Source organism: Melanotaenia boesemani, chromosome 9 (assembly GCF_017639745.1).
Source record: "Melanotaenia boesemani isolate fMelBoe1 chromosome 9, fMelBoe1.pri, whole genome shotgun sequence".
NCBI lineage: Eukaryota > Metazoa > Chordata > Actinopteri > Atheriniformes > Melanotaeniidae > Melanotaenia > Melanotaenia boesemani.
The window spans coordinates 13,872,448-13,897,710 of NC_055690.1; the positions used below are offsets into that span (position 1 = coordinate 13,872,448).

General features: G+C 36.3%; 1 protein-coding gene across 3 annotated transcripts in view; it reads right to left on the minus strand.

Annotated features, from left to right (window-relative positions):
• The window catches only part of b3glcta (beta 3-glucosyltransferase a), a 118,830-nt gene that overhangs the window by 80,054 nt on the left and 13,513 nt on the right, over window positions 1-25,263 (minus strand). For all 3 annotated transcript variants that reach the window (XR_006011423.1, XR_006011422.1, XM_041993866.1), the window contains exons 2-3: window positions 21,035-21,078; window positions 7,282-7,321 (exon numbers count right to left, since the gene is read on the minus strand). Coding sequence is in view for 1 of the 3 variants with exons in the window: in XM_041993866.1 (XP_041849800.1) it covers window positions 7,282-7,321; window positions 21,035-21,078 (84 nt within the window). In the remaining 2 variants the exon portion in view is untranslated. The remainder of the gene's footprint in view (window positions 1-7,281; window positions 7,322-21,034; window positions 21,079-25,263) is intronic.

Sequence of the window (25,263 nt, forward strand, 5' to 3'; positions counted from 1 at the left end):
GGAGACTGATTAAATGTCAGTGTGCAGAAACTAGAACATCCCTAACTGTAATTTTATACAGGTCACAATGATTTGTCTACTGGATTTAATTTCATTTAAATGATTACAAGATAAAAGAACAACATTGCATCAGCTTAGAAAAATTTGAGTTTGACAGAAAAGACATCAAATATTTCAATGAAGTTTATTTAAGGGCTATTCTTGTTCAAATGTTTTACCTCTCTATGCCCCACATCTACCACTAAAGCAGCACAAAAGCAGCGAGAACAGGTGTCAGGATCTGTAACCATCTAATTGCAGATGTTTTTAAAATTCATTACTCCTTATTATCGTCTTATCTGCTGTGACATTGGACATATTAAACATAATCTTTTCTGTTTACTCTTTTGAATATCAGTCTGTGAGTACAAACTAATAATTATGTTAGCTGCTTTTTGTAATGCTGCATCATTGAGTGTTTTTTTTTTAAATATCCTTTCACAAAACGGATTTAAAAAAAGAAACAGTGTAATATTTGAAAATTTGCCAACTAAATGTGCTCCTCTCAGCTCACAGATCATTTATGATAAGGAGGGCAAAATTAAAGTCCACACAAAATGTGATTCAAAGGATTATCTGACTCAGTTTGTTGAAGGTTCAGTGGTAAGTCATGATATATTTAATAAAGCCCTGGGCCCTGGTAGAAAACAGGTATCTAAGCATGTTTTTGAACTCCTCTTTGGGAGTTTTAGCATGTTTTAGCACAATTTCTTCTCCTCAGGCAGTTTAGGTAGGATGCACCATCTAAGTTTCAACTATCTTGTTGCAAAGATAAAGCATGCATAATTTTAAGAGCAATATGTGCAGCTGTATACGGACTTGAGAAATCCCCATGTGTTTTGTTTGTAAGATACAACAGGATGCCAAAATGTAGGACACATTTCTGCATTAATTTTACTATAATACTGTAAAATATGTAGAAGATGAGTTGATTGCAAAAGGGCACTCCAAAAGTTGAGTATGGAAATTTTTTGACATTTTAAGTGGTTTGTTAGTTTTATATTTAATAGTTTAAGAGTATATGAAAGAGATTTAAAGCCCCTCGATGTACCGATCTCAGATAAATAACATAACAGGGACAAACGCTGCTGTCGTAATGTTCTTATTTGCAGTTAGCCGTGATACAGCGCATTAAAGCCAATGTCTGAAATATAAATAGGTTACGATTGTATTAATTTGAGACTCAAGCACAGTTTCATTTCCTCTGACTTATAATATATGCAGAACAGAGGTTGAAATGATAATGATTCTCTTCATGATCATAAAACCAAATCCGACAGTATGCTGCTGGCTCGTACACTTTTTAAAAATTTCTTCTGTGTTCTTGGTCTCTTTGATTCAACAGCCACAGTGAGGTTTTTTTTTTATTATTTATTTATTTATTTTGTTGTTGTGAAATTCATTCCTCAGACTCAGCAGCTCCAGAAATGTATAAAATAATATAATAAATGTTAGTGTGCCATCAAAAAGAATAAAGAAAAAACAAACAAACACATATTTAAAAGTCTGAAACTTATACAGCATTGTTACAAATGACATTTTCCTTAATTACATTTTCGAAGCTGCAGATTTTTTCACTGTCATTATGGGGAAAGGTCGCATGATGCAAACTGTAAACCTTTGAAAATATTCAGCCTATTTAAATCAACTTTAATTGACAGTAATGGGGTCCTCTTAAGCAGTTGCTTCACAAAATGGTATAATTGATCACTACAAACCAAAGAAGTCTACAAGAAAACTGTTAAGTGCTTTAAAGTAGATCTTTTTCTTTTGTTTTTGCTGCAATCAAGGGTTTGTAGTTAAGGGAGAGGTCATGGTGAATTAGAGATCTGGAAGACCAAGACTTTCTTAGAGGACATATTGCAGGGCTGATGAACTTTGAGGAAGAATTAGCTTAAACTGAAATGGTGGTTCACTGTTTCACTGCAGACTGGAGCCTATTCCAGTACATGTGAGAGGCAGCTACACCCTGGAACAATCACCCGTCCACTGCAGGATGATATTCTTAGCAACACAAGTTGTTACAGTTCAAAGACATGAGTAGACCCGAATATCTATCCTATCTTAGTTAAATTTAGATTCTACTTTGAGTTACTCTCCTAATTTAGGTTCACACAACAGCAAACCCCCTTAGTTCAGTTTATTTAAAAAAAAAAGCTTTCAGTTGGATTATGGCTGGCTGATTTCGGATATACTCGATGTATCCCAAGAAGTTTTACGTGCGATGTATAAAATGTCTGAATCGCAAACATCCAGTATAAACTGACACGGCAGCGTTTTGATACATCTTCATGTCGGGAAAGACAGTATGCAGCTAGCTACCTAGTTTACAATCGTAAAGAGATGGAAGCTAAATACGAGATGTCCCTTTTAAGCAGTAATTTGCCTCAGAAATGACGACAATGACGAGGAGACTAATTGTTCAGCTGTATGTGTTTCCCGGTGGAAATGAAGTTCTTAGTACATCGGAGCAGGAAACTCCTCCAGCAGCTTCTCTTCCTCCAGTCGCTCTTATTATTAGATAAGAGCTGATCTTAAACCAGATATTTTTGTCTTGTTTTACAGGTGGTTGATGCAACTATTTCCAACGTGCGCTCTCTGTCTGCTGGTAGGAGTGTAGCTCACCTGTATGTGCACGCAGCACAGACATGTACAGACATGACGTGATGTAATTACATCAAAACATGATTTATAATTAAAGGACATCATATAAACTTGTTCTAGAGGAAAGGGGACCTAGGATTACTTCTGTTGGGACCTGGTACAGAATTAAAATAACCTAAATAATAAAATAATATGTTAATATAAATTAATTGAATGAAAAATATATCAGATATTAATTGGGTAATTACAGAATAAATAAAAGAATAAAATAAATTAAAACTTGATCTTATAGGGTCGGTGGGAGTTGCTAATGGGAGTCTGGGGTGGCCCCTAATATAATGGTGGAGGAAACACTGGGTTTTAATAAATGTTTGGATGCAGGTTTTATTTGAACCAGGTTCAAATAAAAAAGTTTGTTGAGAGTAAAAAAAATCACAATAAAGATAAATTTATCAAAAAAGATACATTTCTGAGCTTAATTAAATCATACTGGTGTTTTTTTATGCATGATAATGTTGAATTCATCATTTACAATGTGTCTCAGAAGAGATTTCAAAACATTGGGATGTATATCACATATCAGGATAAAGACAAAAACTTATAGGGATATAGGATATCAGTTTTAGGCCATATTGCCCAGCACTAAGCTGGATACATTGTTTTTATAAGTTCACTCAACTTTTTTCTTTTTTTTTTTTTTTACAGTGCAAGAATCTCCTTTATCCATCTTTTAAATTCTTCCCACAAACTTCATTCTCTACTTGCAGGCTTTGCCTCTGTGTTGTAATTACTGCGGCAGTAGCGGTCATTGTTGCTCCATTTTTCAGATTACTGTCTGTTTGTATTTTCTACCATACTGAGGTGCCAAATGAGAGCATAATGAACTTGCTTTTGTGTTCTTTTGCATCTGCTGTGACCTAGTTGAGTGAACAGGCATAGGTCCAGAAAACGGACTCCTATGTAGGTTCCTGAAAATCGCTCTCAGATGGTGATTGTATGAACCCCATGAAGCATGAATGGCATGCATGTGGAAAGAGATCTTTTTATTTGCTCTAGTTATGGAATTTCTGGCTGCTGCCAAATCAATGAAGGGATGGGACTATATTTATGAGGTCAGATAAATTCTCTGATTAAATTTTCAGGGCAGGGATCAGATAAAAACCTATTTTCCAAATTTTATTATGTGGTATCTGCCATTTAAACTTCACAGCACCCAGCATTTCTCAATTTAACCTTAACTATTCATGATCTAACCAAGAGATAATGCGCTTCAATTCCTCTGGTTCTCTCAGAAATTAAAAATACTCAGTAAAAATTCCATCTGCTGAAATATCATTGTTCCTCTGATGAAGACTGATCTCAAATACCATATGAAATTATGTAGACCACTACTGGTGAAAAATTATATATTTATTAAATAAGCACTGAGTATTAAAATAGTTGCAGCAAGATGGAGGTTTAATAAGAAGCTAATAGTAGGCTTATTATTATCAGTTTAAAATATAATATACTCACAAATAAGGCTTCCTGTGGGGAAAAATGATTTTTGTTGATTTAAAAAAAGCAATGACTTCTGAGTAATAAAACAACTGGAGTTAGAGAAGAAAGACATAAACCTTTATAGCTGCAGCTGTAAAACAAAATATTTGATAAAAATGTTCTTAAAATATATTTAGGTTTAGACTGACAAAGGTAAGCATTCAAGATTAGCCTTGATATTTGGAATATTAAATTTGTTTAAAATAAAAAGCAATAAATCTTATTTGTAAATATTATGCTACTCATTTAATAAAGCAACAACCAGAAATGTTGTTTGACTTTAAGAAATTTAGCAGAGATTGGCTTTCAGAAGAATGTAAAGAAAACTGTGTTAACCTGGTTTTCATCCAGGTTTGTTTCTATTTTTATTTTCAGACACACGCGCACACACGCACACACACACTCACCATTTGATTACATTTCCATCACACACTGGCATGCAGAACTCTGTGAACACTCCTTTTATTCCTCTTGTATTGTATATATACAATGTTCTGAGCTACTTTTTATTTTACATATTTTATAATTAATTTTGATCTTTACTAGACTGTTATATTCTGGACTTAAAAAAAATCTTTGGTTGGTCAAAAACATCTAAAAGGTTTGTGGCGTTTATGCCCTAGCTTTAACTCCAGGTTGTGTTAGGAAATAGTCACCGGCTAAATTATAACTTAGAGTCAACGATCAGGGTGTTATGGAGCAGGCGTCAACTCCACGCTCTTTCCTTCACACAAACTGGTGTAAAAAAATTGTGTAGTGAGAGTTTGGCTACCTCACACATTCCTCAGAACACGTGTGCACACATTTTTACAGCAGTGAAGCCCTGATATGAAGTGGAAACAGAAAAAGATGTTAAACTCTAATCTACCATAAAATAAAACACAAAATGTCTCTGCAGCTTTCCACTGGCACTTGTCACTATATGTTCAAGTTAAGACAGGGATTGTCAGTCCTTGAGCTGTAGCTCTAATGTGATGTGCAAGCCGATGCTCGTTTTGGTCACTGGGTGATCATCTGACCGTTTCTTCTTTTACCTCTGCAGTTGTGCGCTCTGATCACTTGTTACTTGTATAATAATTCTGTTGATGTCCTATTTGTGATTTCAGAACTGACACCACCAAAAGAAACATAAGATTTCTTTTTTTATCACATTTACAAATGAATGTCTCTGTGGTGGTGGCTGTGGCTTTGGGTCAGCTGCAGGGAAGAGGCCTAAAGCTGTGGTTCAGGAAGCAGGTGAGGCAGATTGGTGCAGCTGTACTACATGTCTAATTATCCGTATTTATCTGTAGCAGTGTGCTGAGATTCCGGTAGAAGACGCAGAGTTGAGAACAGATAGCCAGGCTGACTGTCCTGGGGCCTTATTTATCAAGCTGGCATAGGAACAAAAACCAGCGTAAGCCAATTATAGTCAACTTCCGGGATTTATGAAAACCAAACTTGACGGAAAAATGTTTCGACCTCTACAGCAACTCTCCCATACACACATAATCTAGAAAAATGGGCAATGGCGACACCAACGGTACAGAATAAAATCAAAGAAATGTGAAACATTTGTGCACAATCCACTATTATCTTTCACATCACATTTTATATATTAAAGCTGTTTGCAGAAATGAATAAAGAGGCACATTCAACAGCAATACTGCTAAGACTGCACGCTCTAGAAAAAAAAGCCCAGGATTTTCAAGAAAAATTAAGGTGATGATTAATTAGAACCTCAACCACTAAAATATGTTCTGTCGTTGCGAAACAAAACTTACATGTTATAAAACACATTCAGCTAAATCAGGTGGAAAGTCTGCTAATAGAAAAATGCTTTGAAGCATTCAGGCTTTGGTCATTTATTCTAAGACCCTGCAGAATGGGACACAGACCGGAGGCTGGAGCATCTAGAAGTGATGCATCGCTTATGAAACACACAAGACGTGGATTTCCTTTTACTTATTTATTCTTACAAAAAGCTTTTTTATTGATGTACTAATTTCTGTCCAGATGGTCTTTATTTTCAGCAACTCCTTGTCCACCTGGTTAATAGCAGTGATTGTGTCCCTCTGGACCACCCACCCAGCTGCAGCACCCAGCAACTAGAAAGAGATATTATTTAACACTAAATAAACTGCTACCAATCTCAGATGCATCTGTACATATTTATTTCATAAATTAAAACAAATGACTAAATTACCAGCATCAGTACTGCCATTTAGCAGACGCTTTTCTCCAAAGCGATTAATCACTGCGGGATTCGAACTTTGGTCTCCGCATTGGGAGATGGATGCCCTGTCGACTGAGATATTCAGCCGCACCATCCAATGCCTCTGGCGTCTCTTGGATTCTGACACGGGATTGACAGCATCTGCCGTCTGCTGGCCTCCTCTGCCTTTCTGACCTTGGTAATGCCGATATCGTGTCTACCAAATAAAACTTTTTGTTTTTCAATGTGGTCCATTAGGATCACAGTCTCATATTCCAAAAAAAGCTGCTTCCTCCCTTTTTGCCTCCTGTGATGTAACTGATGCAGAAGACTGACAAAACTGTCCGTCAGTCAGTGTGTCTGTCTTGTGCATTGAACGATAAATGGGCTTTAACACAACAATACAGGTTTACTACTGAGAGTTTTTATTTCTGATCAGAATTTAGGAACCATTAAGGTAAACTGGCTAAGTAGTCAATGTATATCATTATTTTGTGCTTATAGAAGTCCTCCTCCAGCCTGATTTACATATTCTCATCTATGGTCCAAAGATAACCATGATTCTAAGTAGTTGCAGTGTTGTGCATGCATGGTCATAATAGGTTAGCTCCTGGAGGTGCATGTCACCTAATATGAGATGACCTCCACGTGGACGAAGGGAAGTTTCAAGACACAGCTAATGCAGCTATTTCTCCTGGTTACCTAAGTTTACCCTGTTGTAATTAAAGCACACTTCAGTCTTATGAAATTCAGGCTCCCTTCAGAGAAAAGAAAAAACAAATTGGAATCTTATTCTTTCTTCTACAATAAGCATTGGCACCCTGCATGCACAACCAATTGCCTTTTTGATTTTTTCACACAGTTTTTTAAAAAAAAAAAAAAAAAAAAAAAAAAATCTGACTTACCAAGATGATTCTTGTCAACAACATGCATCTCATCATGGCTCTGAAAAAAAACACACACACACATTTCATTCAATAACCCTCATACATCCACTTTGTTTTAACAACACAAAGGTTTGGGTTACATACTTATTTTTTCTTTAGCTAAATACTCTATTTCCTTTCCTAATTACTAATAAAGAATTAATGATAATAAGTAAAGAATCCCCTATGGCTTATTTGGAGAAATAATGGGCAATGCCTCACGTCATTAGTCCTTCTAATTGTGTGGGTTTTGTGCCTGCAGCATTTAAGCTCTGAACATTCGGCTTAATTAAGGCACAGTGCCACCTCCAGAGCTGTCAATGCACACTGCAGACCACGGTGGGGATGACTGAATCAATCATTTGCCAGTGAAACTTTGATGAACTGTTTTCTAACGCTGACTTTCAGAGGAAATTTTTCAGTCTTGGGAGGAGGCAAGAATGTGCGCGTTCTGACTGTTTCCACAGCTTCACAGCGAGAGCAGCACAGTATTAATAGATAATGACAAACTGAGTTTGATTTATGACTTTCGCTAGACTAACAATCATTTCACCGGCGAGTTGTTGCAGACTTCAAAGAGTTTAACTAAGTCATAAATTCAGTCTCAGTGGTTGTGGTGCAGTGCTTACAGGGAATCACAGTAGTTTCATGACAGTTGTGTCAATCAGCTTGATTATAACTCAGCTCAACCAGAAGATTTTCAATTTCCCTAATTAATTTACTCTGTTTTCTTTACACGAACAGCTTCCTCTTACTGTCGTGGTAGCATGATTTACTTTTTTCATAGGGCAGGTTTTCTGTGCTTTCTCTAATTCAGATCTTGAGGATTTTGACAGGCATTGAATGAGATAGAGGAACAATAAGCTCTGCAGCTATACAGATATATTAACAGCAATAATTCATGTCAGGTTCTCCATCTTTAATGTATGCCCCCCCCCCCCTCTCTCTTCTTCTCAGGTGAGAGTTAGACAAGATCATATCAGGGTGATTTCATTCAGTGGGTACATCAGCTTAATTGGACTCAGTAGTATTATTCATGCCCACAAGGTTTCTGTCTCATCTCATCAGACATTCTTCATTTGAAATAATTTTCTTAGCTAAAAAAAAGGGAAGAAAAAACAAGGAGAAGACAGATGAAACTGACTCATTATCAGATAATTACTTATAAAATCTCTTTAACTTGAAAATACATCTTATATAACAGGTAATTACGAAAAGGAAACTACTTCACTACTTGACGCAAACAATCATAACACAAATAAAATAGTGTGGATGGTAATTGTGGCAAAATTTTTCAACCCCCATCTTGTCCATTTGACTCTTCAGGAGGGAGAAAACAGTAAAGCAGTGTACTGTGACTGCCAATCAAAACTGAATTAACTGCTCTGTCAAACATCACCAACAGCACGGGCTGTAAAGTGCAGGATTTTATTTATACATCCCTGTACTTTTAGTTGGTTTTCTTTTTGTTGGTAATTGTTTTATTTTTTTATTTATTTTTTTGTGTTTTAATTTTATTTCAATGATGTACATTCAAATGCGGTTTCATCAGTTGGTTGTTTTCTGTCTTGCTGTGAGTCTTTTCCTGTTAGGGGATGTGATAAGTTAGACTGTGTTGGGTCTGAGGGAGAAAAGAAAGAAAAAAAAAAAAGCTTTCTCATTCTTTCTCAGTGCAGGTCCTTCTGCAGCTGCCTCCAGCAAGAAAACAGTGGGTTATCTGGCAAATAAAATGAACATGGCACAGCTTTTCCAAGTCAACATCAACCAGCAAGACTTTGGTTTGTCGTGCAGATGCTTCCTTTTAGGAGATTTATTTTTCCAATGATTGACATGATGTGAGATAAAATAATTGGTTGTGTCTTACAGTATTGCAAATGTCAGTGCAATGTTTTTTCTACGTTTAGCTTTCAAAATCAAAGCCACATAATTCAACATGGACTTTCTGAATTTTTATTTCATCCTTCCACCAGTAAATGCTTCCACCATTACATTTAAAATGAACAATTCACCTATAGGGTACAATAGATGAGGCCAAAATGTCCTGAAATGATTATATTAAGCCATTCATTGGAAAAGGTAAAATCCCAAAATACTGACAAAGAGAAGAGAGGAACAAAATAATGTTTTGGAAGTACCACTCTGCACTTACTTCCAATTATTTGAGTTAATATGTGTAAATTCATGTTTTCTGTTTTATGTTTTTCTAATTTACATAAGAAAACACAGAATAGAAAGGCTGGAAACTAATGCAAAGATGTCACAAAACTGTTTTAACATGGAAAAATGTCTTAAATCAATAAAAACAAACTGCTCACTGCAGTGGAAACACATGCCGTATGAACAGAAACTGAAGCAGCATGTGAATTAAGTCTTGCTGAAGCTTCGGCTTCACTGAGCAGACAGTGGATGGTGGCAACTGATGAGATCTAATCTCAGCAGATCTCTGGAGGAGACGGTGATCTAGGGATGTGTGATACCAATATTTTATTATTAGTTTATGGTACTTTTTCATTCATACCGATATCGCTACTTCTTGGCCCCTGAAGGAAAATCTAGATTGTACTGTGTGCACTAATATCCTTATTGCAAAGGAAATATGAAATATAAATAAACTCAATAAATAAACTCTAGAACATCAATACTTAAAAGAAATGCTTTTAAAATTATAATAAATTATACTGATGAGCAAATTAAACAAAAAAGAGATTAAATGAACCGATAGAAATAATTGAACTATAGATAAATATAAAACTATTCACATTTACCAAATGGAAAAAAAAAAAAAAAAATGTAATAGTAATATAAATATAATAAAACATTATGCGTAATAACCTGCATTAAACCAGGAAAATATCAAACAAAACCTCATCCTCACTAACTGCAGCAGCATCATTAAAACATCTGATAGGTTACTATAATCATATCACACAGAAGGAACACACTGTTGCTGGGCTTCACACGCAATTTTATTTGCTAGCAACAAAGCAATTTGAGGAACTAATAGAGTTTTTTTTTATTCTTATTCTTATCACTTCTTTTTCTGCAAAGGTTTTGTGACACCAGACAACCACCAGTGAAAAAGTATGTGCTTTGTTTTCTTTTTTCCTCTCGATTTCCCGAAATGGTGGTTTCAATTTCCACTGTCTTTAAAATAAAAATCTTAACATTGTTGATCGATTAAATAAACATTTTCATTAAAAAGCTAAATCTAAAATCCATGCATCAACAAGATGAATAAATATCTGATTTATATGGTCCAAGAGTTACTCATTGGTTCCTTTCTAAAATATTTTTATGCATATCTCCTTGGTATCACTTCATAAAATCCCTGCAGTTAGGTGACACCAAGGCTATAAATTCTATTCTGATAAATTATATCATTTTCTGCAGCAGTCTCAACTTAGATCAGGTCTCATATAATTTTTACTATTACTCAGAGATTAATGTCTCAGCTCAGAACCCAGCTCTTTTTGGCCTTGTGCACTCATGTACCCAGGTAACACTCTCCTTAATCCCATCTGACAGCAGGCTGTCAGGCTTTGCAGTGGAAATCTGAACATACAAACAGTAGGTGTTAAAAATAAATTGCGATAAGTTTACACTGTCCATCTGTCCAAGAGGTTAGTTTCACCATCTTTTGTTATTTTTGATCTGAAGCACCACCATCAGCAACACTGATGTAGACAAAGATCTTTCCTCATGTTTACCCTCAGAAGAACAGAACAGTCAACATGTGTAAACCCAAGAAATATGTGCAGGCTACTTATTATGATTATAAAATCAAGGCCACCCCAACGGCAGCCCCTTGATCCCTGCATTTGATTTTGAACCTCTTCATATTCTGCTCTGTTCCATCTCTCAATTCCCAAGTGCAAAAATTTTCTGAATTTTAACATGTAAAAAAAAAAAAAAAAAAAAAAAGAAAGAACAGAATAAGCATCTAAAAGGTTGGCTTCATTTTTTTATGCTTTTTGAGCTATTAAGCTGTAAGAATCAAATGTCATACCTCCTCCGCAGCAAGGTGGCCAAAGTACAGACAGACTGAAATTTTAGAGTTTCATGTAAATGACAAACTCATCTTGAATTCAATGACTGAAAAAAAAAAATGTATAGGGGCCTCTCTTCTTTTAATAACAGTCTATAAAAGTCTGGGGAGTTGGGAGGCCAGTTTCTGGATGTTTGGGAGAAGATGTCTCATAAAGATTTCAAGCTTCTAGTGTCTATAGGAACTAAATCACACATGCACAGGGTTTGAACTGAGCCCAGGTAAGAGGCAAGTGGTTCTTTAGTCCAGAGGCTGTAGCATCCATGATAAGAATTTCACATTTGATTTGTCAGAGCACATAATAGTTTTCTTTTTTATGTCCATCTGTTTTAAATTATCTTTGGCTCAGACAAGACAGCAGTCATGTTCATGTCTGGCCTCTTTTTAACCTGCATTTATAGATGACACAGTGAACCTTTAACAGTCAATGATTTCTGTAAGTATAGGTTTAAGTATAAGTAAGCCCATGCAGTGATTTTATGACAGAGTCATGCTTGTTTTTAATGATTTCCTATCTCAAGATAATGGGCATTCAATTTTAACTTTCAGCTTTGACCTTTTACTCTACCAAAACTTTGTTTTTTTATGTAACATTACGTATATGGTAAATCTTCATAATTTAATGTTGAGTAAAATTACTTTTAAACTGTTACTCTTTGCAGTTTGCTTAACTTCTGCCAAAATCAACTTTCTAGAGATTTTAGGTGCTCTTTTTATGACAAAAATTGTTACCAACCTGTTTCCAATTAACCTGATCAGCAGCAAAATGTTCCTCCAGCGGATTTATTTTAAATGCCACTTACTTTTTCAAAGTTTTTGAGATGTGTTGCTGCTGTCTCTTTTAAATGAGCTACTATTTTCATTAAAATACTAAAATGCCTAGGTTTAAAGACCTGTTATGTTTAATAAGCTCTACTAAATAAAATGTTTATTAGATGTTTTTATTAGCATTTTACACAGCATTGCATCTTTTTGGGAAATGGAGCTGTACATCACCAGGGGGTTTAAGTTTTCTTTAAAGTGCTTTTTCTTTTTGAATGATTTCATTTGAAAATTTAAAAGAAAAAAAACCTGCTTATTAATGCTCCATATTGCACTGTGTTTAAAAGACTCATTGAAAGCTGTTCTCTGTCAACAAGACCAATTAAAAAATAAGGACAATTTGTGTAACCAATAGCTCATTTCCTTATTCAACATGATTACTGATTAAATGACTAAATAAATAAACAAAAACACCTGTCACAAACTCACAAAGCCTGAAAAGTACTCAGTTTACTCTGGTAAGCTGTTAAAACATAATAGATGGAATCTGGATGGTTCTCTCACATCAGAGAGGTTGGAGATAAATTATATTTTAGTCTACATATTATTTTAATCCAATACTAATTATATATCACATATAAATTGCTGTTGCAGCCAGATCCAAATAGAGCACATTGTTTAGTGTTACAGAGAACTGTTGCTGTCCAAAAACCTCTTAACTATGTCAGTGAATCACCCAGTTATCCACTGCACGTTTACTCATGTGTGAATGTTCCTTCTCTGCACACTGTGGTAATGCATGAGTCATTCTTACAGTTAGGTGTTTAAGTGTATACCCCTTTCTTGTTTAGATGCATTACAGCTTGGAATTAAAATGTATTTATTTGGATTTTATGCGACAGAATGATGGAAAGATTCAAAATTGTTTAGGTAAAATTTAAGAAAGGATCTGGTCAAAATAGTAAATATATATTTTAACGTCAGCCTTTGTACAAAGTGTCACACACAGTAATCTGTCTTGTAATATTATTAATAATGCTGCTCTGTTAGGCCTGTGAGTTGAAGCACCATGAAACAATAATTTAGTTATAAAAAAACAACAACCCCAGTGAGCAACAGCAGCTCTATCCATCCATTTTCTATACTCACTTCATCATGCTCAAGGTCACTGGAGGATGATGCTTATACCAGCTGTCACAGGGCAAGAGGCAGAGTACACATTGCAAAGGTCACTGGTTACAGGTCTAACATAAAAGATAAACGTGCAATCACTCATGAATTTAGAATCCCAAATTAACCTAACATGCATGTTTTCTGACAGCTGAGACTCTGAAAATCTGCAAATCAAAGGATGGGAGTATCTGTCCTTCAAGACAAGGCAGTTTATTTATATAGCACATTTCATGTAAAGGACAATTCAAAGTGCTTTACATAAAACAAAGACAATACAGATATTTAGAAATAGTAAAACACATAATAATAATAAAATAATAAATTACATTAAAATTATTAAAAGCAAGATAAGTTAAAAAAAAGTTAACATGCAGATTTCATGCATAGGCGCATGAGAAAAGAAATGTTTTTAACCTGGATTTAAAATTTCTACATTTGGTGAAAGTTTAATCTCCACTGGCAGTTTGTTCCACTTGTTTGCAGCATAACAGCTAAATGCTGCTTCTCCATGTTTAGTCTGGACTCTGGTTTGGACTAGTTGACCAGAGTCTTTGGATCTAAGAGTTCTGCTAGATTTATATTCTCTGAACATATCACAGATGTATTCTGGGACTAAACCATTGTGGGATTTGTAAACAATCAGAAGGGTTATAAAGTCTATTTTGTGACTGACTGGAAGCCAGTGTAAAGATTTCAAAACTGGTGTGATGTGTTCAGATCTCTTAGTCCTGGTTAAAACTCTAGCAGCAGCGTTCTGGATGAGCTGCAGATGTTTAATGCTCTTTTTAGGAAGTCATGTTAAAAGACCATTACAGTAATCCAGATACTGGAGATGAATGCATGGATGGGTTTCTCTTGGTTTTTCTGGGAGATTAAACTTTAATTCTGTTGACCAGACTAAGTTCTTATAATGCATGGTGGTGGAAGAAGCATGCTGTGGAAAAGTTTAATAAAAACTGGACTCCCTTGCTTTCTCAGTGCAGGGCTATGTAACTGTCCCAACTTCAATTTTATTAAATCAAAACTTTTATTTTTGTTGCATTAACAAAGACAAGAAACTGTTAAGAGGAGGCACATGTTTTGTAAATTATTTTAGTCTTTGGTTGTTTCATAATTTTAGTAATAGACAAAGAAATAATTTAATGACAATATATATATAGTATTAACTGCACATCTTAAATAAAACAGAATAAATACTTAAAGGTGTGAATACTCTAGCAAAGGTTTGCGTACCAGTGCTAACAAATGTATAGTAATCTGCAGGTGAAAATACTACCCGGCATACACTACCGTTCAAAAGTTTGGGGTCACTTTGCCATGGGATTCAATAGGGAAGTGACCCCAAACTTTTGAACGGTAGTGTATGCGGCGTACATCTCTGCTCAGTCTTGGTGCTGCTGCCGTATTTGATGTTCCCGGTTCTGCACCAAACCTCTACACGCCCATCCAGACCCGCCTTCCTGCTCACCCTGCCAGCGCTCTTACTGCTAAAGAACTCATTAAACCTTTTACTTCATTCTGTTGTTGCTGGTCTTTTGTGAGTCCACCACATAAACATTACAACAAAAAAAGTTTTATTTATACCAAGTGGGTCAGATTCGCTCAACTTTGTTCTGTAGATAAATGACTGTAAAGCTGATTATCGATCTTAATGCTAGGAAACATCCCAGCAGCTGCCGTCTCTCATCATTGCTATGCAGATTACTAAGACAAGTGACACTGAGTAATTAGAAGCATCCAGCGTAGGAAACTTTAATATGTAATTAACCAGCATAAAATGTGACAGCTATAGCCTTGGACGGTATCCATAGCAACAAACATCAAGGATTTGATTAAGAGTAAAAGTCTCAGCTATATTAATCATCTGGGAAAAAAAAGTGAGAATGAAAAATCAAAGCAGATGCATTGAAATTTCACATTTGGAAGGTAATGTCATTCATGGGGGAAAATTAAAAAAGGCTGAATGTTCAACTCTTGAAAGGCTGGTTTCATTTACAGCTTGGCAATCCACTGCGAGGAGTTGTTCACCTGGAGACAAACTGCGGGTTTGAGAACAACTGCAAAGTATTTGCAAAGCTTTTAAAGTCCTCTTTTTTCCCTTTTTTTTCTAGGTACAGCTTTGGTTAGTGCTGTTAAATATGTACAGGGTGTACTTCTTGCTTCCTTCAATATGGTCTAACCCAACTTATCTATCAATCTTGTCTTGATCAGTTAGGCAAAGTAAATCCTCCCAGACTGGATGTTTTTCTTTTATACAATATGGCCGATATTTGTTTATTTTTCTTCTGTTATTTCAGAATTTCTGACACAGAGAAATCCTGTATTTCAAACAGTTTGTTAGAGAACCATAGCAGGAGGTGAGTTAGCTTTGCTCTTTTAAGCACAGAACTGTTGCCAACAGAGGCGACCAGACTGAACAAAATTGTTGACAGTGATCCAAATCTGGTTGCCTGGAGTAACGGACAACCGTTACAGTCAAGCCCTGCTGTGAAAGTTATTTAAGGTCACATCATGCTCCACAGCTTCTCATAACATGTCAGAGAGATGATCTGAACCCATTAATGTTTCATGAGAAAAAAAAGGACAAAAAAAGGTCACACTAACAATTACTATTTAAGCTCTGATGTCTTTGCCCTCTGAATGATTTCTCAGTATTCACTAATATTCCCCTGCAAGATACTGCACTGTAATCCACACACAATTGTTGCTTAAGCAACAGCAGGAGACGGCAAACTGAGCACTGTGCAGTATTTTCAGACTGAGGTTCTCAAAAAGTGCAGTGAGTAACATAAACAATACAGATGTGGTGTCAGTAGCCGAACAACTGAACACAACGTGATCTAATGGAAAGCAGCCAGTATGTTTGAAGTTTGCAAAGAAGCTGTATTTCTTACAAGGTGTTTTCCCATCTCAAAGTACAGATGAACAAACGAAATGTCATAAGAAGCATGAACTTCAATTTAAACAGTGTTTCATAATTGCTCAATCTTGAACATATTTAGAGTGTCATGCACAGTATATTTATTTTATTTTTTTTGTTTAGATGCAATCTGGATCCATACTTTTCACTAACAAATGAGTTTGAGAACGATCTTTAAGCTACACCATGTGTTCGTTTACTTTCTCTGTCCTCTGTTTTCAGATTTTTTTCCATTTATGTCTTGTCAACAAAACATGGATCCTGAAAATGAACAAATGTTAGTTTGGACTAAAAAGAGCATTTTGGATATTTTTTCCCAAAGACCTTTGGACTACATTTTATTAGTAATGGAAACATGTGTCTGCAAAGTCTGACGGAAGCCATGTGAGAAATACAGCTACTCTGTCTGGAGAATACACAGGATTGCAAAAAAGCAAAGAACTGCCTGAGGACGGTTGTTATTCATAGTTTCTGTTCAGTGTCTGGCAGGTCTTCAGGTGAAAATCAGCAGCTTGTCCTCATGTCCTCTGCTGAGCTGAGGTCAATTCAAAGGAGTTTTAGCAATGACTCATACATAAAAACTCATCCTGAGTTTGTCATTCTTAAAACCACTGCCTGAGGGGAAATGTGGGAAGCTCTTATGTGAATGGAAAGACAGCTGTTTAGACTAAAAAGGCAATTTTTAGCAGAAAGCAAAGCAGCCTGAAAAGACTGAGTTGTATAGAGGATGTTGTCAAAGGATGGCACTTTTCCTTCAAGACTGGTGATTATGTAACTTAGAGCAATCAAAAGTTGGTCCTTGAGGGCCGCAATTTTGCAGGTTTTCAATGTTTCCCTGCTACAGCACACAATTCAAATTAAATGGATCAAACAGCTTATGGAGTTCTGCACAATGACTCATTAATAGGAATCAGGTGTGTTGGAGCAGGGAAGGGTTGAAAACCTGCAGGACTGGGGCCCTCGAGGACCGAAGCTGAATACCTCTGCCTTAGACTGAGCATAAGCTGCACAAAGAAGTGATTTCTTGTTGACATTGTTTACAGAGACACTAGTTAGTGTAATTTTAGATTTCTCCAGTGAAAAACACATTTTCTTATTTCAAACAGCCTCAGGATGAACTTCAGAAAATGTTTGAATTATGTAACTGGAGAGCTATTATCCAGGTTCCAACCATTCAGCCTCGTGCTGCACTTGTTCTGTTTTCCCATATGGCTTATGACAGCTTTCTCTGTCATCTAGTGACATCAGTAAAAGGTGACCCTTTACAAGTAAAGTTTCCTATTTGGGTCCCACAAATGATTTTAAAGATGCTCTTGTATTTCTTGCAGATTGAAAAGAATTAAAAGTCATGAGCATTCCCAAGCTGAGGCTTTTCACTGGCTTAGCAAGACTGTCAGCAGAAGGTTTGTAAGTAATTTTTCATACTGTGTTGTCCTCCCGCATGCATTATCTTACTGTTCCTCCAGGCTCATGAGATAAAAGCACTTCTGCTTACATGGGCAAAAATGTTGTACTTGTTGTTTAAAATCTTTGTGAAGCCCTGAAGCGACAGATAATCACAGTACCTGTACTTTTTTTCTCTAAATCCTCGAACTTCTTCTTAAAAGCTTAAGGCCACCTTCAAAGTGCAGGGTCTGTTTTCCATATGCAAGCCACTGCCATATCAGTAGCATACTTGCACTGGAAATGCTCCACTTTGTTGTAGAGGGATGCTGTAGATAGAGGATGCAGGACACAACACAGTCGCTTGCTACGAATTTCTCCAGAAAGTTGGAGTACTTGAACTAATCTCACATGGATTCAGCCGGCTTTTACAAAGATTTTGCTCTAGAGAGCTGAGTTAAAGTCTTAAATTTGAAGTGAGATGGGGAATCCTCTCTAGTGCAGCACCAGATCTCATTTGCTGATTGTTTGGTGTGAAAATCATGGGAAATAATCTCTGAGAAAACAACAGTTAAAAGGCCTTCACAGGCTCAAGTCTATTAGACACAAATCATCTAGAAAATACAGTTTACGTTGCTACTAAAATTATATATCCAGTGAATGTCAATGTGTCCAAATATACAGACATAAGCTTTCCCTGTTCCTTTTGTGACAAGGATGAAACACTATTAAACCTCTTTCTTGATTCTGAGCAGACTAAAACCTTTCATAATGATTTAAATTGTCACCTCTTTGATTCTTCTTTCTGCCTTATTGTAAAAGTGAAAATCCTGCCAATAACTCTCCCTACAAACAAATCCAGCAAAGAACTCATCCAACTTTGAGATAGAAATGGACTCTCTCCTCAGTTATCTTCACTGGTCAAAAATAACCAAAAGGAGAAAAAAAAAACAAAAAAACTATGGACATTTATCTGTCATTCACATAGTTTTACAAAGAAATGTTTCAAGAATCCTTATCCTCTTATTTATATTGTCTTTATATGTGGTTGCCTCATAAGGTGACTAAAGTAGGACATGCAGTAACTCAGGAAGACCCCATGGAGTTAGCAGTAATTAATGTCTTTGTTCACAAGCCTCCGAGTTTGAAATAATGCATCAAATTTGTTTGCTTTAGATGCCATTAATTAATGAGGGTGTGTTGCAGTGTGTTGTATGCAAATGGCAGCCAAGCCCGCCATGGCCCTGATGTGATGTCCGTGACCCTCCCCCTCAACTAAACTGGAGCTCCTCATTGACCTACAAATTCGTATTCCTTTCTAATTTGTTAATGCTGGTCCTCATGTCAGAAAAGCTAAAAAAGGAAGCAACAAACTGGTTTATAGTTTGCAGCTGCATATGGTTGGAGAGAAAAATCTAACAATTATCAAGTACAATAAAACTAATGTTGTACCAAGTATATGACACCCTTGTTAAAATGATTTAATTTTTTAAGAAGAAACTTGTAGGCTGGGAGGGAACAGACAAGTGCAGTCTTGTTGTGACCAGGCAACTCTCGCTCCACCAGCTCTAACTCACTCGCAGCCATGTTAAGGTCAATGATGGAGGACAAGACAGGAATAAATGCTAGCATGTTTTATGAATAAATGCACTATAACTTTAGTTACAAAAGACATCCATAAACCAGTTTCCCAGCATTTATAATGCATTTTTTCCACCACATTACACATGACTTTTATTCCTGATTATATTTCTAGTGTTGTGAAAACTCCTCTAACGGCTTTCTTCTCTTGAATAGACACATTTAAATCTTTGCTTCATCATTTTGACATGCAGATGTCTGAAATGGTTCCTTTATAAAAAAGAAATATGCATCTCTTGAGTATTCTGTCTAGACATAATGCGGCACAAAGATCTTATGAGGGAAAACTGATTGTTGTTGTTTAAATGAAAGACGAAAGCGACCATACTCAACTAATATTCTTGTTTTTAATCATTATCTTCGGATACTGATGACAGTTTTCTTGTGATTAAAAGATAATTGATCACACTTTCTCAAGAAAGCAAAGCTTGTTTTCTCAAGATAATAAGATGGTTAAGGTGAGTATGTAAGTACTGTGTTACACCTGATTTCATTGATCAGAACAGACTCCATGACAACTGATGGGAGGGGCTACAGTCATGGTGTGTACTTCTGTGAATGAGTGACTGATAAAACTTGAAAGTCAGACACGTCACAATTTCAGCCTTCGTCAGACTTGACAGAAGTAAAATCAGCTGTATTGATCAGTGATGGATGTTCCTCAATCTGACGTCAGCTTGCGTCTGTTGCTGGCTTGATTGTACTGAGGCATCCCAGTACAGAACAGCATCTCTACTGGGATGCCCCTTGGAAGCACCATTTGGGGTGTTGAGAGAGAAGAAGATAATGGCTAAGCTCTCATCCAGGTTAAAAGACAGCCCCCCCTCCCTGCCGCCTCACACCCCTCCTGAACACCGACAGTCCCGCGGAGCTCCTTCAGTGACAGACTGCTGCACCCAAAGCATGAAGAAGCTACTGCAGGTCCTGGATTCCTGCAGCAGTTAGACTGGAACCCAGCACTTCTCCCAGTAGACCAAACACACTCTGTAAAGTCCAGTTTAATTTATTAATGTACATACCTGTTTTTTTTCTTATTTTAATAATTCTTATATATTAACAGTAAGTAGGTTTCTGGGGGGAACCTGTGTGAAGTTTGCATGTTTTCCTCGTGTAGCGTGGGTTCTCTTCCAACTTCCTCCCACAGTCCAAAGTCATCTATGTTAGGCTCATTTGAGTCTCTAAATTCTCTCTAGAAGTGAGTACGAGTCTGACTGAACGTTTGTTTCTCTGTGTTGGTTCTGTGATGGACCAGGAGCAGCTCCAGCTTCCTTACAACCCTGCATTTGAATAATCACGCGAGCATGACTGCTCTCGGCTTATTTTTTCTTTTCAGACATCACATGTACAGCATCAATGCATTTACAACAAAGTAAAAACTTCCTCAGCAGGAAGAAAATTAGGTGACATCAGAAAAAGTAATTTCTTATTTCTGTGATGGTAAGCACATCTGCCAGGAGGCTTACTGTCAACATCTTCTCACACCAATAAGAAGTAGAGCAACCCAACTTGTTAATTATTTATCAAGCAGCAACTGCAGACTACAGAAAATGTGGGAGCAAGAAAATCATCTTGAACTTGAGGAAGACTTTGATTTATTTTGCTGAGCAAATCAAACTTAGGCCAATAATCAATCCATAAAAAAACCAACCAAAAAAAAAACAAAACAAAAAAAAAAAAACACATGGTGGACAGGAAACCAACCAAAGTGAGAAGAACAGAAAGGAAATGATGAACACTCAAAAGATAGATAAAGAACTTATTTCCATACAGGAAATAAAGAATAATAAGGAGTTGATTGTTTTTCTTACCTGTGAGCTTTTTCCTGAGCCGCCAGCAGCAAGGTTGATGAAATCTGAAAGAATCAAAAGGAATGATGAAATTTTAGAATATTCCACAAACAAAGAACAAAAACAAAGCTGTGAACTATTCTTTTCTTTTCCTCAGGCTTAACCTCGAGGTGACAGAGCTATAGAAAAAACATTTTCATGATATCAAAACAATGAATTAAAATACTTGAAACCTAATGCAAGTCACTGTTGGATCTTTGAGATCAAATTGTGTCTTTTAATCCATCCCAATTTGTAACTGAAGTCCACAGAGCATCCACCCATTTACATTGAAATTGATTACGAGACCAGAAAATCTATGTAGAAAGATTCGGAGAGGGATTTTAAATCAATACATCAAAACAGCTGCATTCCAGGGAATTAAGTAATATTTCAAGCATATATTTACCCTGACACCCATCAAATTTAAACTAGCCTTAAAAGGAGAGACACTGTTAAATTCTCAGCATTGCTTGCCGGTGCAACCATTAGAAGGCAACTAAGAGCTTATTCCATCTGAAATACAGCAGATTTTTCAAGGAACAGGCTGGCTAAAATTCCTACTTTGTGGTCTAAGATCCAAAACAAAGATGCAAAGACAGTCCAATATAAATGTTCACACTTCACAGTCTCTGAGACTTTGCTTTTACAATCCCGTCTGCACAAATCTGGTCAGAAATAATCTTTATCCACTGCAAGAAAGCCGCCTTAAATTATTCAAGAGCTATGTTGTAATCCAAAACACCTCTGAGTACAAAGCCTGGAATAAAGCCACCAGCTCAGAACAAATGAACACTGTAATGAACGTAATTATTGCAACCATGAAAGCACGAAGAAACAAAACAGGGTGCAAGCCAATTTTTAAATGGTCCAATTTTTTTCAACCAAGTTGGAAGAAAAGCATTTCTTAAGCCTTAAAAAGCCTGACATCTCAACAAAACTTAATCTATATCAAACAGAAAAACAGAAAAATAAAATACCAAATACACAAATTAACATGTCTTTTGTTACCATAAAAATAATAATAATCAAAAAAAAAAAAAAAAAAAAACTAAACATTTTTTGTTTGTTCCTGAGTGATGCCATTTCACACCCCCTCACATTTATTTAAGCATTTTGTGATCTGGAAAGAGAGCAGCTGGTGATCCAATAAAAAAAACGAATCTGAATTAATTAATGAGAACTATACAGAAACAACAGCGTATCTGCAGCATGAAATATCTAAAAAAATATATTTTTTCAGCTGGGATTTTGATGCTATTTCAATTTTTCCTCATCAGAATAATAATACAAATAATTTCCACCAGTAAAAGTGTTGCTGCTATAAGCAAAAAAAAAAAACGTGTTTCTGGTTTGTAGATGCTCAATGTTGTAGAAACCTCAAATGTAATTTTGAGTACACTGACAGCTTTTTTAATCCGTTCTTCATCTTCCAACCCTCTGCTGTGGACAGTAAGGGAAAGTATGAAACTGTGAAAACAAAGGGACGAAATGAGCCTCCTTCACAGTATGTCTGGGTCCACTGTTAAGAATAGATTGAGAATCTCAGAGTAGAGTCACAACTCCGCCTCAATGAAATGAGCCAGTTGAGGTGGTTTAGGTATCTGATTAGGAATGCCTTCTGGACACCTCTCAGGGGAGGCGGTTTTAATGTGTTACAGCAGGAAGATGCCTCAGGGCAGACTAAAGACCTCCTGGAGTAATTATATATCTGGGCTTGTTTGGGAAGACCTCTGAGTCCCCCAGAAGAGCTGGAGGAGAAGTTTTGGAAGAATGAAGTCTAGAAATCTCAGCTCAAACTTCTTTACTGTTGACCCAATCTCAGACAAGCGTCAGAAATATATCTGTTTGAATGATGTCATTTCCTATTTTTGAGAGGCAAATTTAGGCCAAACATATCTGTGTGTTATGTGAGGTTAACAAACATAAAATTAGCCCATACTGAAATCCTGATCAGTGCTGAGTGAGCAGAGACAACTTCTCATCTGGCCTCCCAGTTTCTGTCAGAATTAAAAATGCAACATTTGGCATGAAACAAAGCTTCCTGCAGGAATTTGTTCACTTTCACAAGACATTGTGCTACATCTGCTCAAACGTCCCCTCTTTTCATGGCTCACCCCAGAGAGGAAGGAGAGGGGAGTAACTCCCGACATTATGTCAGGGCTGCTGATGGGAGCACCTCCATCTCATCGCCTTCTTATCCTGAATAATCAGGTCTGTTGTTTCCAGCCATGTTTTCAATTGAGTCACGCTAAGGGGAATACGGTTGCTTTGATCATAGAAACTCTGAAAATTGCTCAATGTGATGAGAGCTGGGTAGTTTTGCTAAACATCTTTGAACAATCTGTTCAATTTACACTTTCATTGTAATAAAAGCAGATATCTAGTGTAATTAGCCAGGAGTGAACAATGGGAGGGCTTCAAATTGGGTATCTGACAAGGAAAAAGGGCATAGTTGATACTTATTTTATCTAATTAGCTTTTCATCTTAAATGTAAAAGTCTTTTTTTTTACAATTAAGAAATGGCTTTCTTGTTTGACAGTTGGTCCTTGTCTTACTTAACGTTTTATTTCATCCAACATTTAATGAGCACAGAGGGAGAAGAAAAAATGGAGACACGACATGGAAGTGCTTTGAAGTAACTAAATCACATTAACAAAGACAACTATGCAGGTGTATTATATCAGCTTGAATGCAAATTAACACAGCGGCAGCATTAAAAGAGCTTCTGCAATCACCATGTCCATGGAGAATATTCAAATCAAAATGAGACAAGTACAGTGAGCTGTGCAGAACCTGAACTGAGCTGCAACAAATCTAAAAAAAAAGGATTAATCTGGCAAAACAATAACACAATAACATAATATCATCTTGGCTGCACACTACCGATATATATTACACAGCTGCCATCCACAAACCTCTTCTGAGACCACTGAGCAAACAAGCTGAGGGCCATTAAATCTGGCTCTTACTCACCTTCTCTAAAACTGCAGAGAGCAGCTTCAGCTCTTGAGTTTACACAAGAACGCTGATGAAAATAGCTGCTGAAGTCAAGGAAACACTTAAAGACATCAAAAATAAACGTCAAATTTGAGTTCCTCAGATGATAAAAATCAAAGGGTTTCATATTTTCATGTAGCTCTGTGTCAGGCGTTGAAAAGTTTAATGGCAACAGAATGTTTTTCTGCCATCTTTTGTCATATTGAAACAGCTCATCTGGCTACAGTACATATTTGTTAATTATTTAATACTATTAACCGATTATCATAATGGTTGCTGATGGATCAAATATATATATATATATAATTTTTTTTAATCAAATTGATTCACAGACCTCAGAACAGATTCATAAACTCTGTGTTCACACAAAACCAAGCACATGCCTTCTGCTTTATACACAAGCTGGTATTTAACAAGGAAGAGTGTGTGGTGATAATATGCAGATCTAATGCTTTTTTTCAGAATGTGTGCACACAAGTTTTTACAGCAATGTACCAGTTATGTGGCAGAAATGGAAGAAGAGGTAACATAATTTACTATAAGACAAAAACCATTTTGTAAAACTTTATCACAAAATTGTATTTTTTCTTTTGCTTTTGTTGCCTTATCATTAATTCTCATCATGTTTTTCCTCCTGTGGATGCTACAGATAACTGAAGCTCTGTGCCATGGTTGTGCCTAAAGATGGATGTAGAAGACCTTCTAATAAGATTTTAAAAAGAAAATTAGTTTTTTAAAAATTGAGCTGATTTTCTGGAACAAGAATGTCCATTACCTGCTGCTTCTAAGAGATGTTTACCACCTTACATACTAGTATGATTCATCTGTGCATCTGTGTTTCCATCATGATCATTTCTAAGTAAGACAGAAGCTATATTGTACAGGCAGGTTGATCTATTGCTGGTAAAACAGAAGTTGCCCGTCTTCCCTCTGTAGTCTGCATGCTGTCTTTTTGCGAGATGATGCACAATTTTTCTCATTTGCAATCTGAACATTGTGTTGAGAATGTAGGGTTTCTCTGTTCTTAGTCCTTGAATCTGTACTGTGAGCAAAGAATCCTTCATCAGACCTATTTTCACATTCTGTCCTTTGAACTGGGTCAAGTGATCCGATTCTCCTCCGATACAAACAATTTAAAAAAAAAACAGGATATGTCATCATTTGAGGCAGTTTAGTTTTTAGCTGCATGGCAGCTCAACCTCCTGGCCAG